This window comes from Pan troglodytes, chromosome 13 (assembly GCF_028858775.2).
Source record: "Pan troglodytes isolate AG18354 chromosome 13, NHGRI_mPanTro3-v2.0_pri, whole genome shotgun sequence".
NCBI classification, from domain to species: domain Eukaryota; kingdom Metazoa; phylum Chordata; class Mammalia; order Primates; family Hominidae; genus Pan; species Pan troglodytes.
In genome coordinates, this window is record NC_072411.2 from 76,866,534 (window position 1) to 76,884,799 (window position 18,266).

Genomic DNA, 18,266 nt, shown 5'->3' on the forward strand with positions numbered 1-18,266 from the left:
TAATTAATGGATCCCCAGTACAATCTTATCAGTGAAGGCATTGGTCAGAAGCAGGCTGCAAAGGACAGGGTGGGAGAGGGTGGGCTATTGAGGGGCCCATATGGCGCAGGCCAAGTGTCATGTGTCTCCTGGGCAATGACTTAGATAAAAACTGAAGTCATTCTCAGTTGGGCCTGCCATTATTCAGACTAAAATCCTGGCTTATACAAGGAAACAAACACCCTGCTTCTCATCATGTTTACAGCATTCATATCTCCAGTTTGAAAGCCAGTAACAGAAACTGAAAAAGAAATCCATGATATAGGAAGATAAAGAAAAATTCACCATTAATCTTCATTATTCCTTTCAAGTCAAAACATTCCCTTTAGAAATAAGCATGGATGCAAATAGCCAAGGAGCATGCCTGCAAAGCTTGCTGCAAATGTAAGCCACGTTGGAGATGATATGAACATTACGGGAAATAAAATTTTGCTTGGGAAGGTGGCAATGACATTTCAGCTGCAGCTTCTCATTTGGGACTGTGATGAGTCAGTTCTCCAGCACAGTGTTGGGTGATGAGGGGAGAGAACAGATGAACAAAATCAAAACGAAAGGAATGTAGGTAGGCAGGCAGCTGGTCAGGAAAGTTTTTTCTTCCCTCATTTTTATGTTTAGGGTAACTAGAATGCACTCTTTTAGGTGACCAATGTTTGTCTCACCAAGATGGTCTTAAACTTTTTGGTCCACATGATATGGAATTTAGAAATCAAACCCTAATTTGGACGGGCGCGGTGGCTCACGAGGTCAGGAGATCGAGACCATCTTGGCTAACAACGGTGAAACCCCATCTCTACTAAAAATACAAAACAATAGCCAGGTGTGGTGGCGGGCACCTGTAGTCCCAGCTACTCGGGAGGCTGAGGCAGGAGAATGGCATGAACCCAGGAGGCGGAGCTTGCAGTGAGCCGAGATCGTGCCACTGCACTCCAGCCTGGGCTACAGAGCAAGACTCCGTCTCAAAAAAAAAAAAAAAAAAAATCATACCCTAATTTTACCACTTCAGTTTAAAGTACTTTGATTTATATTATTATGCCGTGAAAAGAGAATACATAACACTGGCTATGATCATTAGCAAGAAATACATACAAGAGTACTTAAATTGGGAGGAATACTTACTATAGGAGTAGCTTTAGTATCAAGGCAATACCTTCTTGCCTTGTTGTTAAGTTACATCTAGTCAAAACTACTAACCACCCTATAACTCTGGAGTAATAATGTATTAACAAAGAGCAAGGTTTTGGTTCAGTTAAGCACCACGATAATGTCAGTTAAGCACTGACACTATGCTGGCCATTCCTAGTCTTCTTGTCCTGATCAAATGGATGTGTAATTGATGACCATGGCAGGAAAGGCAGAAGAAATGCACCAGGCACTTGCTGAAACATAGCTTTAAGCACTGGCCAAGGCTAAGTACCTGGAATAGAAGGGCATGCCCACTGGCCAGCAGCAGACAGGAGTGAGGGAGGCACTAGGCGGCTGGGGAAGGGGCGCAGGTGCTAATGGCCTGTATAACCAGCTGCTACAGAGGTGGCCACACGGGAGAATTTGCAGGGTCTTTCTGCGCCACATACTTAACCACACAAGTAGTTAACACAGAAGCACCGCTTCAAAGAGAATGACAAATGACAGAAAATTGGTGACCTAATTTTAAGAGTAAGAAAACTGTTCAAAATTGAGAGAAATACCATAAAAGCCTACTAGACATACATTGACCGTACCACAAATAAATGATGTAACTTTAACTGTGAGCAATAACTATAGGAAAAACTGGTAAAATATGATCATACTATAACAATATGACTATTAGGACAGTCACCAGGGCAATACAGTAATTTAGTTCTGCTCCCATAAGAATATTATAAAAATGGTTTATGTTAATTGGTATACAAAACAATATTTTAAATATGTGCAGAAAAAATAAATTATTCTCATAAAAATACATTTACCACAATTCAATATTGGCCTTATTAACAGAGCTTAAATTCTTTTATGGTTTCCTTTATGATCTATACATTCCCAATCATCACTATGTTTTTGAGGGAGAAATATATCTAAAATTACAGAATGAATGCAAAGGTTGCACAGAACTTGCTTAGAATCATAAACAACCATATTAATGCTAGAACACAAACACAATTTCTGGTGTTGATGTTCTGTGCTGAGCTGAAATAGTGGCCCCTTACACAGAACCATCAATCTGAAACCCAAGAATCTGGATGTGGAAATATCAAAGTTCTCAAAGCAATCCTTTGATTATTATATGCTACAAGGTACAGATTGTATAATAATGATGAAACAATAAATATAACCATTAATTCAAAGACACTTTCCATTTCAAAATATGAGTATTTAAGAGTATTATAAAATATATAATTTTAATGTTTAGGCTTCTTTTAAGTTTCAGAAGACAATTTCTTTTTGATTTCTTTTCCCCTGATAGTTTTGCCTCCAAACTGAATCATGCTCAAGGTTCAAAAATGTTAAATGCCATCACCTAAAACACTTCTACTTAGAAAGTAAGCTTCATTACTGAGATGAATGAGTTCGTATTCAAATATTAGTAAAAATCAACACTTTGAAATACCAGTCCCCTAAGGTTATATTATGTAGGTACAATAGGAAAATAAATAAGTAAATGGTTGTGCAATAAAAACCACTTACATTCCATAGCTGAGTGACAGAAAATCTCTATACCTACATTATAGATAGGTAACTGAACACTGACATACAGAAAACCCTCAGACTAGTCTACAAGGTCTTGTGATCCACAATTCTTTGAAGCTAAGTCTGCATTAATACATTATTTCCACACAACCAGGTTTCAATTTCTTTTTGACTTGGTTATAAAAGTGTCATCTAAAGAAGTACTGATAACATATATTACAATATGAATGCAAGTATTCCTATACTAAGAAAAAGATCTGACTAAAATGCACAGGAAGTTATTAAAAGTATGTAGTTAAAACCCTTTTTAAAATCCCAGTAAATTCTGGGATTTAAAAAATTCTGTTTTTCTTCTTTTTCACTGATTGCTGCTCTTACCTTTAATACTGCCTTTCCTTAAGTACTTGGTCTAATTGATTCTTTTTCTAGTTTCTTAAGATGGAAGCTTAGCTATTTGACTTAAGACCTTTTTTCTCCCTTTCTAAATATAAGCATTTAATGATATAAATTTCCTGATAAGTACTACTTTAGCCACATTCTATGAATTTTGATATGTTTTATTTTTCTTTTCAATCAGTTCAAAATATTTTCTAATATATCTTGTGATTTCTTCTTCAACCCATGAGTTATTTAGCAGTATGTTATTTAATTTATAAGTATGTGGGAAATTTTTCAGATATCTGTTAGTGATTTCAAATTTAATTCTGTTGTGGTTGGAGGATATGCTTTGTATGACTTTAACCCTTCTACATTTATTGATACAGTCATGTGTCATTTAATGATAGGGACACTCTCTGAGAAATGCTTCATTAGGTGAACATTACAGAGTGTACTTACACAAAATCTACATGGTAAAACCTATTATGTACTAGACCTAATGGTCTAGCCTATAGCTCCTAGGCTACAAACCTGTACAGCATGTTACTGTACTGAATATGTAACATTAACACCATGGTATTTGTGTATCTAAATGTATCTAAACATAGAAAAGACAGGGTAAAAATAAGGTATTATACTCTTATGGGACCACTGTCATAACTGTGGTCAGTTGTTGACTGAAACAGTTATATGACACATGGTTATATTTGTCTTATGGTCCAGAATATTATGTATCTTGGTGAATCTTCCAGTTCACTTGAAAAGTATGTGTATCCTGCTGTTGTTGAGTGGAGTACTCTATAAATATCAATTAGGTCAAATTCGCTGATACTGTTCTTCAAGTCTTCTATACTCTTACTAATTTTCTGTATATTCTGTCTATTTCACCCTCAGCTCAGTTGCTGCTTTATGTATTTTGCACCTGTTATTAGGTACATATAAATTTTAAACTGTTATATCTTCTTGATTAATTTTACATTCTTCATTCCCAATAATATTCCTTGTTCAAAAATTGTGTTTAAAAAAGTACACTCAATTTTCTTTGAATTATTGTCTACATATACATATTATTTGCTAGATATAGAATTCTAGGTTAATAAGTTTCTTTTCCTTCAGTTCTTTGAAGATGTTGCTCCACTGTCTTGCATAATTTTTGATGAGAATTTTGCTTTTTCTTTCACTTCTCTCTGTGCCCTTTAAATTTAATGTGGGTTTCCTGTACACAGCGTATCACTGGATCTTGCTTTTTTGTCCAACCTGACAATCTCTGCCTTTTAATGGTGTGTTTGAGTCATTTTCATTTAATGTAACTATCAACACGTTTTCTATGCATTCCATTTGTCCTTTATTCCTTTTTTTTTATGTTTTATACTCTGAATTAACTGCATATTTCTTACGACTCCATTTATCTCCACTGTTTAACTATGTCAATTTTAGTTTTGTTCTAAGGTCTAGAACATACACATCTTTTTTTTTTTTTTTTTTTTTTTTTTTTTTACAGGGTCTCACTCTGTCACCCAGGTTGGAGTGCAGTGGCACAATCATAGCTCACTGCAGCCTCACACTCCTGGACTCAAGTGATCCTCTCACCTCAGCCTCTTATGCAGTGGGAACCACAGGCATGTGCCACCACACCCAGCTAATTTTGTCTCTTTCTCTTTTCTTTTCTAAATAGAGATGGAGTCTTGCCACGTGGCTCAGGCTAGTCTCAAACTCCAGGGCTCAAACTGTCCTCCTGCCTCAGCCTTCCAGAGTGCTGGAATTACAGGCGTGAGCCACCAAGCCCAGTCTACAATATACACCTTTAACTTACAGTCTACCTCCAAATAATATTATACCACTTCATGTAATGCACAAGAATCCTATACATGAAGTATACTTCCACTTCCCCCATTCTCTACTCTACATTATTGTTGTCATACATTTTGCTTGTATAAACTACATAATACATTACCATTTTTGCCTTAAAGAGTCAACTATCTTTTAAAGAGACTAAGTCAGGAAAAATATCTTTTAAAGTTACTCACGCTTACTATTACTTCTAGTGTTCTTTATTCCTTTGTGTAGTTCTAAATTTCCACCTGGTATCATTTTCTTTCTTAAAAAGTTACTGTAATATTCTTGTAGTACCAGTCTCCTGGGGATGAATTCACTCAGCTTTTGTTTGTTTAAAAAATAAATATTTTCTCTTCATCTCTGAAAGATATATTTGCTAAATATAGGATTCAAGGTTAACAGATTTCTTTTCCTTCAGTCCTTTGAAGATGTCACTCCATTGTCTTGCGTAGTTTTTGATGAGAATTTTGCTGCCATTCTTTATTCATTTTTATGTAATGTGCATCCCCCCAACTGCTTTTAAAAAAAACTTTGTAAGATGTGTGAGTACCAGTGAAAAAGGAAAATAATTTGTTTCCTCAAAGTGGACATATTTGTCCTAACTAAAATAATCCTCGAAGATATTAACAGAGAAGATAGTAGTATAAAAATAATTTATATTCTTTTAAACAAATGTGCATTGTATTCTTGAGTGTATGCACATTTAAGATTCTATAAAACCATAAAACTGTAAACACATTATGAAGCTGAAATGTGAAAATAAAACTTAAGAGAAACCAAACGTATGTATAATTTCTAGATCTGAGAGACATCCTCTGTACATCACGTGTGGGATGAACAACCTCAATTCTTAGGCTGAGGCAAAGTATGGATTCTCCTTGACTTATGATGGGGTTACATGTCAATAAACCCACCATAAGTTGAAAATATCATAAGTTGAGAGTGGGGTTTCTACTTTTGATATTTTCAATTTATGATGAATTTATCCAGATGTAATCCAATCCTAAATCCAGGACTGTACTGAATGAATATTGCTTTCAGACCATCATAAGGTCAAAAATCATAAGCTGAGCCATTGTAAGCCAGGGGCCTTCGGTATCACTTTACAGTGAAAACTGTTCTTTCCCCAAATTTTCTCACTCTCTCTGGCTGCTTTTATAATTTTCTACTTAACACTGGTTTTCAGCAATTTATGATATGCCTTGATGTTGCTTTCACCATATTTTTTTCTGTTTAGTGTTCACTGCATTTTTGGATCTGTGACTTTTCATCAAATTTATACAATTTTTGGTCACTATAGCTTTAAATAATTGCTCTGTCTCCTGGTTTCCCATCACTGTTCCTTCTGTGACCCAAATTACACTTATGTTATGACTGCTTGCTATTGTCCCACTGGTCACTGATGTTGTGTTCATTTTTTTTTTTTTTTTAATTCTCTGTTCTTCATCTTGGATATTTTGTATTGTATTTTCTGGTTTACCAATCTTTTCTTCTGTGGTATCTAATATGCTGTTAATATAATCCAGTGTATTTTTCATTTCAGATATACTTTTCACCTCTAGAGATTCAATTTGGATTTTTAAAGACAGCTTCCATTTCTTTCCTCACTACAACCTTTAGTCTACTGTTAATTTTGGTCACACTACTAAGATGATACCCTCTTGAAGAGTCTTAACCAATGCTCCATGTGTTGTGACTTCTTTCTGTTTCTACTAGTGGGCAGAATGAGTCTTCAGTGAGTTTCAGCCACTGTTTAGCCTATTGCTTTCTGGTGGTTTCCCAATAGTTTCTTCCCACATATATGCAGATAAGTCATCAGTAAAAGACTCAAGAAGGCTCCTCGGCAGATCTCCAGAATGCCTTTTGTGTGCAGCTCTGTCTCCTCAGGCAGTCTCTGCCCCACACATTTCAGCTGCTTTGCACCTCCCCCACGACCCCACCCTAATCGCTTTGTCCTTCACTGGGGTAGACCACAAGACTCTGCTTGGACTCCCCCTCCATGTGCTGTGGCCTGGAAACTGCCTCCAAGCAGTAAGAGTGATCTTAAGAATCATTTTGTTTGTGTTCCTTCTTGCAGTTGTCCCAGTTCTATACTACCTATTGATCAATGTCTGGCTGTGGTTTTTATATACTTTTTCTGGTTTGCTAGTTGTTTAAGATGGGAAGGTAAATGTAGTTCTTCCATCATGACCAAAAGTAGAAATTTAGTTTATATTATTGGTTCTACTGATTCGTTCATGTGAACGCCAACCAGTGACTTTAATAGGCTTCAGTTTCTACACATGTAAAATAAGATGAACTTAATCAGTAATTTTCAACCCCCTTTATACAGACTGAACTGCTTCAGGATTCTTTTGTCATCCATGTTTCATGAGCACATCTCACCCAGCAAAGTGTTACATTAACACTGTCATATTCAGTAGGCTGTTCACTAAGATCTTGCAATAGGTGATTTCATTTGACATTTAATCTTGTAGAGGGCACTGCTTATTTTTCAGTACATAGAACAAGTTCTTATTTTTCATAAAAGCTCCCAATCCATGTGAATCGTATAGAGCTGACCTCTTCCCCAGCTCCAGGGGAAGACCTGGATCTAAGCCAGTACATTCCCTTCTCCTGACTGGAGCTACTGGTGCAGAGATGAGCATATGATATAATTGGTCAATGACTGCCATGCCCAGAACCTTTTTTCAAACAGTCTGTCTTTGAGGCTGACTAGAATCTGGGAGGATACAGAGCTGAAGACTTTGACAGTCATCTTGTCACCAGAGGGAGCCTAAAAATGAAGAAAGAGTTGGGAGACAGGGTTCTGGTGGCATTTTAAGCCCCTAAGTCAAAGGATACCTTCGATTAATGCTGGACTTTTTCTACTGTGTGACACAACAAATTCCCTTTTTTCTTAGTCCAGTGTGGGCTGGGTTTTCTGACACTTGCAGTAAAAGTCTCTCAACTGTTCCATCAAATAGTAAATATATTCATGGTAACAGATTAAGAAAAACACACTGAAGTAATACAATTGCGGAGTAATGAGCTGTAACAGCAACCATCAAAGCAAATTAGCACACCCCCTAGAGATGGACTTCTCTTTAAGAACAAGGGTATGTGTACCAGGCAGAGCACAAGCAGAGATCAGGGTTGTGTCACATGCAAGAGGTGAAGCTCCAAACAAAGGTAGTTCTAAAAAGAGAAACAGAGAATATGATATTTTAGGCCTGATTTGGGCAAATCCATTCACATGGATAGCCAAAACGTCACCTCTAATACAAAAGACTGGAGGATATCACCTAATGTGACAACAAGCCTCTGACTACCATGACCTAAAAATAGATGTGTTCTTTTAATTTTTAAGTCTGGATAATACCTTACAAAACACGCCAGTTCTATTTTTGCTCCCCAAAGAACATAAAAATTTAGAAAATAAGCAGCTGATGATACAGTGATTCTTCAACTGTTGGGCTACTGGCCTTTTCCTTTATAGTTTTCCTATTTTGTAACCAGAAGAATCTCAAGATAATTTAAGAAGAGGGAAAACTGGAAAAAAAAATCTATTAGTATGTTGCTTGTCAAAAAAATAATTTATCGTGGTTTTCAGCTACCAGAAGTTTTTGTGTAGTAAAAATATTTAAAAAGAAAAACCATTGCTTGTCACGTTTTCATTTATTTTTTAACCTATATTCCACTTCCTTTGGTGTATATACACATCTCTTTTTCTACTTTCTATCCTTTGGGCTATTTGATGAAGGCAACAATATTTTTGTGTCATGCACTATTACATAACAAATGATGAACACCAACTAATGATACTAAGTTTACTGAGATATGGAGTACTTGACAACATAGACAATGATTGAAGCAAGATGATAAGACATGTACGTATTCTTTAGTTACATGCTTTAACCGTCCTACTAATGGTCATGGTAAACCTCACTCTTTTTTTTTTTCTTTTTTGAGATGGAGTTTGCTCTTGTTGCCCAGGTTGGAGTGCAATGGCAGGATCTTGGCTCATTGCAACCTCCGCCTCCCGGGTTTAAGCAATTCTTCTGCCTCAGCCTCCCAAGTAGCTGGGATTACAGGCATGCACCATCACGCCCGGCTAATTTTATATTTTTAGTAGAGACAAGGTTTCTCCATGTTGGTCAGGCTGGTCTTGAACTCCCGACCTCAGGTGATCCACCCACCTCAGCCTCCCAAAGTGCTGGGATTACAGGAATGAGCCACTGCGCCCGGCAAACCTCACTCTTAATAAGACTTTGTCCTCTAGGGAATGTTGACACAGAGGGTCACAAAAAAGATGAAGTATGATAGCACAATTTGTCAGTTAAACAAGGCTTGAAACACAGAGACATGAAATATTACATACGGTATTTCTCCTATTAACTTACAAAATAAGCAAAAGAGAATTAAGACCCAATCCTCAGTTAAATCTGGAAGGGGTGAGTGAATGTAAGACAGAAGAGATTACGAGAAGGGGCTTTAGAGTACCAACATGTCTCAAACGGGGGAAAAACCAACTCCTGAAGGTTGGACTGTTGTATGAACATGTAAACTGAAATTATATTAAGAATTTTACAGGCCAGGTGCAGTGGTTCATGCCTGTAATCCCAGCACTTTGGGAAGCTGAGGTGGGCAGATCACCTGAGGTCAGGAGTTCGAGACCAGCCTGACCAACATGGAGAAACCCCATCTCTATTAAAAGCACAAAAACGTGGTGTGTGTGTGGTGGTGGGCACCTGTAATCCCAGCTACTAGGGAGGCTGAGACAGAATAGCTTGAACCCAGGAGGCGGAAGCTGCAGTGAGCTGAGATTGTGCCACTGCACTCCAGCCTCGGCAACAGAGTGAGACTCTGTCTAAAAAAAAAAAAAAAAATTTAGAAGAAGTGACTTTAAAACATTATTTCATTTTTAATTGACAAATAAAAATTATATTTACTGTGTACAACATGTTTTGAAATGCAAATACATTGTGAAATGGCTAAATTGAGCTAATTAATGTAAGCATTACCTCACATATTTTTTGTAGTGAGAACACTTAAAATCTACTCAGAGAGATTTTATTCTCAATGTATTCTTATACATTGTTATTAACTGTAAGAGGTGACTTTTAAAAATTGTGTGTTTTTCCTATGCGTTTATATCCTTAAAGAAAGTATGGTATATATATACAATAGAATATTTATTCAGCCTTAATAAAGGAAATCCTGCCATATATGACACCATGAGATGAACCTGGAGGACATGATGTTAAGTGAAATAAGTCAGTCACAGAAGGACAAATATTGCATGATTCCACTTATATGAGGTATCTATAATAATCAAACTCATAGAATAGAGAGCGGTTGCTGGGATGGCAGAGGGAGAAATGGGGAGCTGCTGTTCAATGCATATAAAGTTTCAGTTATAATAGATTGAGTACCTTCTAGAAACTTGTGAGCAACACTATGCCTTTACTTAACAATACTGTGTTGTGCACTTAAAGATTTTTTTTTTTTTTTGACATAGGGTCTTGCTCTATCGTCCAGGCCATATTGCAGTGGCACAATCACAGCTCACAGCAGCCTCGATTTCCTGGGCCCCAGTGATCCTCTCACCTCAGCCTTTTGAGTAGCTAGGACTACAGGCATGTGCCACCACGCCCAGCTAAGTTTTGTATTTTTGATAGAAACAGAGTTTTGCCATGTTGCCTAAGCTGGTCTCAAACTCCTAGGCTCAAGTGATCTGCCTATCTCAGCCTCTCAAAGTGCTGGGATTATAGGCATAAGCCACCGCACCTGGCCTTACTTAAATATTTAAGAGGGTAGATCTCATGTGACATGTTCTTATCACAAAAAAAAATCTCTCTCCAAAGTTTAAACTACCCTCTGTCGAATTATACTCTGCATACTCACTTCTGACTGTCATTCTGTTTTAGGCAGAGATGTCATTTGTATTTGTATATGAAATATTGAACCATGAGGAATATGGCATTATTATACATATGTGGCACATAAAATTAAAGGTATTTTGCCAGTGTTTATGCATAAAACCATTCTTTTTTTTTTTTTTTTTTTTGAGACGGGGTCCTGCTCTGTCTCCCAGGCTGGAGTGCAGTGGTGTGTTCACAGCTCACTGCAACCTCTATCTCCTGGCTCAAGTGATCTCACCTCAGCCTCCTAAGTAGCTGAAACCACAGGTGCACAATATCATACCCAGCTAATGTTTTAAATTTTTTGTAAAGACAAGGTCTCTCTATGTTGCCCAGGCCGGTCTTAAACTCCTGGGCTCAAGCAATCCTCCTGACTTGGCCTCCCAAAGTGTAGGGATTACAGGCATGAGCCACTGTGCCTGGCCCCAAACCTTTCCTATGACCTTCTCATCATTCTCATTATATTGACATTTGCTTTCTTTTCAGTCAGTTTGCATATATCCAGCAGTCAAGGACCGTACATTACATATTACTGTGTCTCCTCCCATGTCTAACAGAGTGGTCTGCACACAACAGTTGCTTGATAAATACTTGAGGGATGAGCAAGAAGGAAACGGAGCTAGGAAAGCCTGGAGAGTCTTATTTTAGGTTAGAGAATACTGTGGGCAAGATGTTTCAACACTGTTAAGGGATTTTTCTTTGAAAAGATTGAGTTAGTATGTTCAACAGCAACTTTTCATACATATATTGAAAGAGCCAATCTTTTCAGGGGCCCACATGGACATGGAACAAGAGGCTAGAAAGGAAGGTGTTTCCAAAACATGTCTTCCTCATTTAAAACATTAAAAAAAGATATAGTAGAAAGCTTGAATGGAAGGGACAAAAAACATACTGATAAGTAATTTGTATCAGCGAGGCAGTATAATACAGAGATGCCAAATTTGGAACTTGGGGAATAAAGACAGATTATAAAACATCTCCAGAATAAAGGGCCATGGTCTGTGAGAATAATATGGGTTTCTCTGAAGTATAACAATTTAAATTCTCTAGTCCCATAAGATAGCTACAAAGAAGTATATGCAACTATGTGCAAACCAACAAGAACTTTGTGAAATGTTTCTTTTCGGATTATTAGTGGCAGGTAGTAACCTTTCTGATAATCTTAAGGATCTGAATGACTTGCACTCGGGGTGTCATACCAGTTCCCCAGCCAGCATGACAAACCATAAGGCCAGGCAGGGTGAGGTTGAGAGGGCCGCAGTGCTGAGGAGCAGTGCACAGGTTCTGTGGTCCTCCTCACCAGCAGCATTGGCAGAAGTGGAAAGCAGAGCAGTGGCTGTCATTTTTGGCTTCCGCAGCATCAGATATGTACTATAATAGGCAGCAACAGAAATACAATGTTTACAGGGACTTTAAAGATGATTCTGACCAATTTCCTAGTTTCTCTTCATCAGTCCTCTACATGTCCGATTGCCTTAGGCAGACAGAACCTACGCTACATACTGATCTGCGCTATTTTTGTCTTCTCTTGCAAGTGGCCCACATTGAGAACTGGGGAAAAAGTGTGTGTGTGTGTGCATGTGTATAACAGAAATACATATAATTCCACTTAATTTCTTTCTTGGAGAAATTCCAAGTAAGAAATTATTTAAAATTATTTAAATTTCCAAGTAAAATTATTTAAAGGAATAATTCACATTATTCCTTTAAAATGTTTATGTTGGACACTCCTTGTTCATATCCACAGAAGAGGCAATGATGAGAGACATTATTGCAGAAGCATAATGAAGCATTCTAGATTGTCATTTCCATTTGGTAATACTGCATTTACCTTCATTTACAATACCATTAATTCAAAACACTATTCAAATTCCTGAGCATTTAAAATATGTACACAGATTCTCTAGTCAATATCAGATAACATGATGGTATCTTGGGTTTTATTTCATTTTTAAAACTCACATAAATCTAATTAAAAGAAAACATTGTAACAATACAGATCTTAAGACCAATAGAAGAATCTATTTTTGTGTTAATTTCCTGCTGTCATGAGAAGAGGTTTTCAAGTAACAACAACCAAAGGTCCCCCGCATGTCACATTGTGTACTCATTTAGTCATTTATCAAATGCTTCTTGAGCATCTGCTAGTTACAGGCATTTTACTAGACATCGGGAAAGGGCAAGGAAGAATGGAGGGAGGCAAGGTGGTGTTGTGAGGGTTGGTGGGGATAATACGAAAGAGGTGATAGACACTGTTTCTGAATATGACATTTCACTGCTGTTAATATAAAGTTTTAAATATTCTTTCATATATAGTTAATTTTAGTTCCTTTTCAAATCAACGTATTGAAAATTTGTCTCCATAGGAACTTCAATAAAATTTTAATGAAAAATGGAATACTTGTAATAAATCTAATGGTTCACAATACACTATAATTCAGTCCGAGAATTTTAGAGCTGTAAGAGAACCCTTAGACCATGTGGTTTAAAACTTCACAGTTTATATTAAAATTATTATTTGTTCATTCATTTTGTATTTATTTTATTATAAATGTGAACCAAATGAAGACCAAAGGGGGCTTGGATTTGCCCACGTCCTCGGGAGGAAAGGAAAGACTACCCTCAGCAAGAGTGTCGGCCACTGCCGCCCTTCAGTTCACCAGACAGCACAGTGTCCAGTCTGTTGGCTAGGATTGCTGGGTTCAGTATGATCTCTTTTTCCTAGTAGGTCTTGAATCAGTAATTTTATTAACTATTATAAGGTTCATGTTACAGTGTTATTTTAATTGCAATATCAATTCACATTTCAGGATTCACTGTTTGCCTGTTATCTGGGCAACACTAAATCTATTAATACAATATCTCATATCTTTCATTTACATGCAGACTGCAAGTACCTGAAATGAAAATCAACAACTAATTCAAGACTACCTTAAAAAATTAAACTCATATTTTTAGTATCTACTCCCTATAATTCTTAATGTTGTTTTCTTTTAATTACTTAATTTGCCTAAGTAGCCTAGCTTCTGTCATTATTATAATATTGTATCTGCTCTTGATTTTATTTTATAGAGCTATCTGAATTAAGCAACAAACCAAATGAAACATTTAACAGTTTAATTTGAAAAGAGTAAAATAAATATAGAGGATTTCACTGCATTCTGTAGTGCATGAAAAATGTAGCTTTTTAAAAATGTAGCTTTATTTATTTATTTATTTATTTATTTTTGAGACGGAGTTTTGCTGTTGTTGCCCAGGCTGGAGTTCAGTGATGTGATCTCGACTCACTGCAACCTCTGCCTCCTGGGTTCAAGCGATTCTCCTGCCTCAGCCTCCAGAGGAGCTGGGACTACAGTCACGTGCCACCACACCCGACTAATTTTGTATTTTTAGTAGAGACAGGGTTTCCCCATGTTGGCTAAGATGTTCTCAATCTCCTGACCTTTCGATCTGCCCACCTCGGCCTCCCAAAGTGCTGGGATTACAGGCATGAGCCACTGTGCCTGGTCAAATGTAGCTATTCTTATGCAACATCTAACTCTGCCTGAGAACTAGGCACAGTCCCCACGATCATGCTAAGGTTTTCAATCACATCATAATCTCTGCAACTGGACAGGAATAAGAGGATTCAGATGAACCCTTAAGTATAAATAAATGTCAGTATAGATTCAGAAAAAAAAACCCACAGGGGTATTTGTAGTAACAAAAATAGTGGCTACCATGTATCTACATGTACTGGGAACTCAATTTTTCCGATGTAGAGAGAGATTAAGCAATTGACCCAAGGTGGTGCATGTAACAAGCAAGCTCCTGAGGGCAAAGGCTGGATCTTATTTATCATTTTACCCAGAAAGCCTCAGAATGCATGGCACAATCATTGCTGGAGGGGTGCCTGAGTTTTATTTTTAATGTTAGAGTTTGCTTTGTTCTCTCTCTCTCTCTTTCTGTGTGTGTGTGTGTGTGTGTGTGTGTGTGTGTGTGTTGTATGTTGTATTAGGATGAGGTAGCTCTTAAAATAAGAGGTTGATCCAGGGGACAATTACAATTATTTTCTAATTGATGTAGATAACTTATAGTGCAATAGTTTTTAGAGGATTTGGTGCATTTATCTGTAAAATAACCTCCCTAAGGGATATAACTATCCTTCTTGTGATAGATGCTTTCTCAAATCCTTATAAGTAACAATAGAAAAAAAAAAAAGAGACTGTGTTACATAACATAGCAAAAGGGAAGCCTTCCTGTTTTATTCTACTAAAAAAACCCCAAACCCCAAAACAAACGCCTGTCTGTAGGCTGAAGTTAGGTCCAGTTGGTTTATTTGGCTTTCACCTCGGTGAGTGCTTTCACCAAAGGTAGAAGGCATTCTTGGCTTCACTCCCTGAAATAAGGTTTGACAGCTGTTCGACTCCACAGAGCAGTATTACATAACAAGGCAGTTCAAGAAGCAAAAAAGAAAACCACCTTGAAATGAGGCTTTGGTGAGTGGGCTCGTGGTTATACAGAATACACTTTTACCACCATAGAAAAATAGTTAATGACAAGGATACATGAATGATTATCATCATGGAAATGCTATGTTTTTTCCCCACACAAATTTCTGAACTGTACATACATAGATGTGTATATCACAATCAGTGACCTTCTAAGCGAGCGTCTGTGTGGGAGAGAACTGCACCTGCCACAGAGTCTGGGATGTTCTTGGAAGTCAAGTATGACTTTCCTCCTTTCTTTCTTATTTTTTATAGTGCCACCCCACAGAAACATTTTTAAATAACAGAGAGTAACTTCAATGGAAAGAGTCAATTCCGAGATTTCTGACCTTATTAGCAACTCTAAATAATATATAATGCAACTCATTGTCTAAAATGAACTCTTTCTTGAGCATAAATACTCTTTTTTAAGAACAAGTCCAAGCTGGTTTTCATTATTTTTCAGCTCCAGAGAAGGAAGAAGCTTTCCATTTTTTAAGGCTTAAAAAAAACACCCAAGTATCTTTAAAGCAGTTTAGATACCCAGGTAAGAGTTACGGTTGATCACAGAGTCAGAACTTTCCAGCTGTGTAGAATTTATTCATTAAAGCCATGTGTTAAAATTGAGAAACAACTGGAAGATAAAGAGTTTGTTTATGCAAATTCTTGAATAGACCTCCTAGTTGCTCTTAATCAATATTGATAAAAAGCATGTATAATGAACTTGACCTAGCACTCAAATGGCATTCTTAGTAGGTTTTTGCTGTTTTTGCTGAACAAATCAGAGTACATCTTTGGAGATATATTTAAGATCTCAGCTATTTCTAAACAGTGTACATACAATTTCCTCTTTATTAGTAACCTAAAGACTTCTTTTTTGACATAACTTCATATTGGCAAAAGGATTTATTTGGGGTCATTTTCCTGATAAAAATCCTGTTAGATCAGGTTGTATATCATGCAAGAAGAAACTGAGGCCTAGAAGCCTGCATGTATTGCTTAGCTTCCTAAATGAAAGATGTAGTGAAAGCTAGATACACATATGATACCTCTTTTCTATCCGGTATTTAATCTACTAAGTTGCCTCTATTTCATTTTAAATCAAGATATTGGTTGAAAGGTAAGGTCCTTAATATGTTTAAAGAGGAAGAAGAAAACGTTATTTAGTTTATTTTAAAATATTAGCAATTTTTACATAGCCCACATATTTAAGAAACGTAATTTTATTAAGTAATTTCTCCTTCATCCCAAAATGATCTGAAGATCACAAAAACCTATTCCTCACTATGGAAAATGCAGAGCATATGGGTGGGGGGGGGGGCGGGTGTTGGTATTTAGTGTTTGAGTAAAATAAATACTGGTGTTAAAAATCAGAATAAATTGCAAATGTGGAATGAAATGATCTAGTTCAGAGCCTGGTGCATTATAGGTGCTGAATAAATGTTGATTAAATTAATAAATAAATGAAAGATCACGATTTCCAGCTTTATCACATTTTGAAACCAAATTATTCCCTTTCTAAAATAAAACCTAATGATATTTTGTCTAAACTAAGAACATTCATGTCTCAAGAACCGCATCACAAAGTTGTCTAACTATTGGGAAGTTACTACAGAAATGCCAGTGCATCTACCTATTAAATGTAACTGGGTCTACTTATGCACCACCTCACGTTGTTTAATCTCTGAATCAGATTGCAAAGGACAGAAATTCAAGGCCTTATATTATGCTATAAATACAGACTAGATCTACATACAGCTTGAATCAACACACATATCACCTTGAAAGAAAATTCAAGTACAGTTGATAAACCACATTAACACAATAATTAAAAACTACACATACACATACATGGTGAAAGTAAATACTCAAAAAGTGAAGAGAAGCTGCTAGTGTCAGCAGCATCAACAGTCCCATGATAGCCATCCTCCTTTCATCATGGTCAATTCATTAACAGGGGAGAAAAGACAGAAACTATGAGAAATGCAAACCATCTGCTCAATCCAGATGCAACAGCACATGCCTCTTATATCCAAAGCTTTTTACCAGAAACACAGATCTAATCCTCTCATAAAATCTCCAACAGAGGTATTCAGACACAATTGTATCACAAATAAAAACAATGCCAAAATCATCATTAACTGAGACCTTTTAAATATCAGTCAAGACTTTTACCAGTGAGTACACATTGATAATATTAAAACAGCATTAGAGAAAAACAGGGTTGGATTTCTATTAGCCTTATTCAGCTATTCCTCAAGTAAAATCAGGCTGAAAACATCTCACTCCTTAAATAGGAAGAACATTTTAGTCAAGTCATCCTAGTTTTAAAAAGACATAAGATATTCCTTTAACATTATATATTTCAAGTAATATGCATTTCTTAAAAGACTAAAAGCAAATATTCTTACCTTGAAATTGTGAATCTTTTCATATTTTGGAATTTGCTCGTTTTCTTTCAGAGTTGCTCTTCTAACAAGTGATGTCAACTGCGAATAAGCAAAGAGTTTCAGAGGTTGCCAGATTGTCACAGACGACTTTGGAGAACCCAGTTTCATTCCCAAGGCTGCTATCAATAAATCTTGCTGACGGCCCTCTTGTTTTGATTTGTGAACTGCAGCCCTATTAGTTTTCCTCCCCGACCAAGACTCTTTGGATGGCATTTTGGAATTCACAAGGAAAGAAAACCTATAGTGGTCTATGTCTGTCGATGATATCTATTCAGCTAACACATGAGCATTCTGCCAGGCAGCACAGAACCCTAACCTACAGAGAGCTGCAGAGAAACACCACGGAGAGGTGGAGGAGGAGGATGAAGCACTTCTTAAACAGAGGTCGACTAACCAGCAAATTCTTCTTTCTTCCTTTTTTTTTTCTTAAAGGGATCTATATTCTAGCTTCTAAAAACTTGAGTCTGAACAGAAATAAAGAGTCGATGCTAACATACAAAACACTCAGCATCTCTCTTTATCATTTT

At 36.8% G+C, this 18,266-nt stretch overlaps 1 protein-coding gene across 12 annotated transcripts in view; it reads right to left on the reverse strand.

The window, feature by feature from the left end:
• CHN1 (chimerin 1) overlaps positions 1–18,266 on the reverse strand; it is a 206,801-nt gene that overhangs the window by 29,682 nt on the left and 158,853 nt on the right. For 10 of the 12 annotated variants that reach the window (XM_003309320.6, XM_063791313.1, XM_054679957.2 and 7 more), the window contains one exon: positions 17,701–17,778. The exons of the other annotated variants lie outside the window; for them this stretch is intronic. In XM_003309320.6, coding sequence (XP_003309368.3) covers positions 17,701–17,778 — 78 coding nt within the window. The remainder of the gene's footprint in view (positions 1–17,700; positions 17,779–18,266) is intronic. 12 annotated transcript variants of the gene reach the window in all.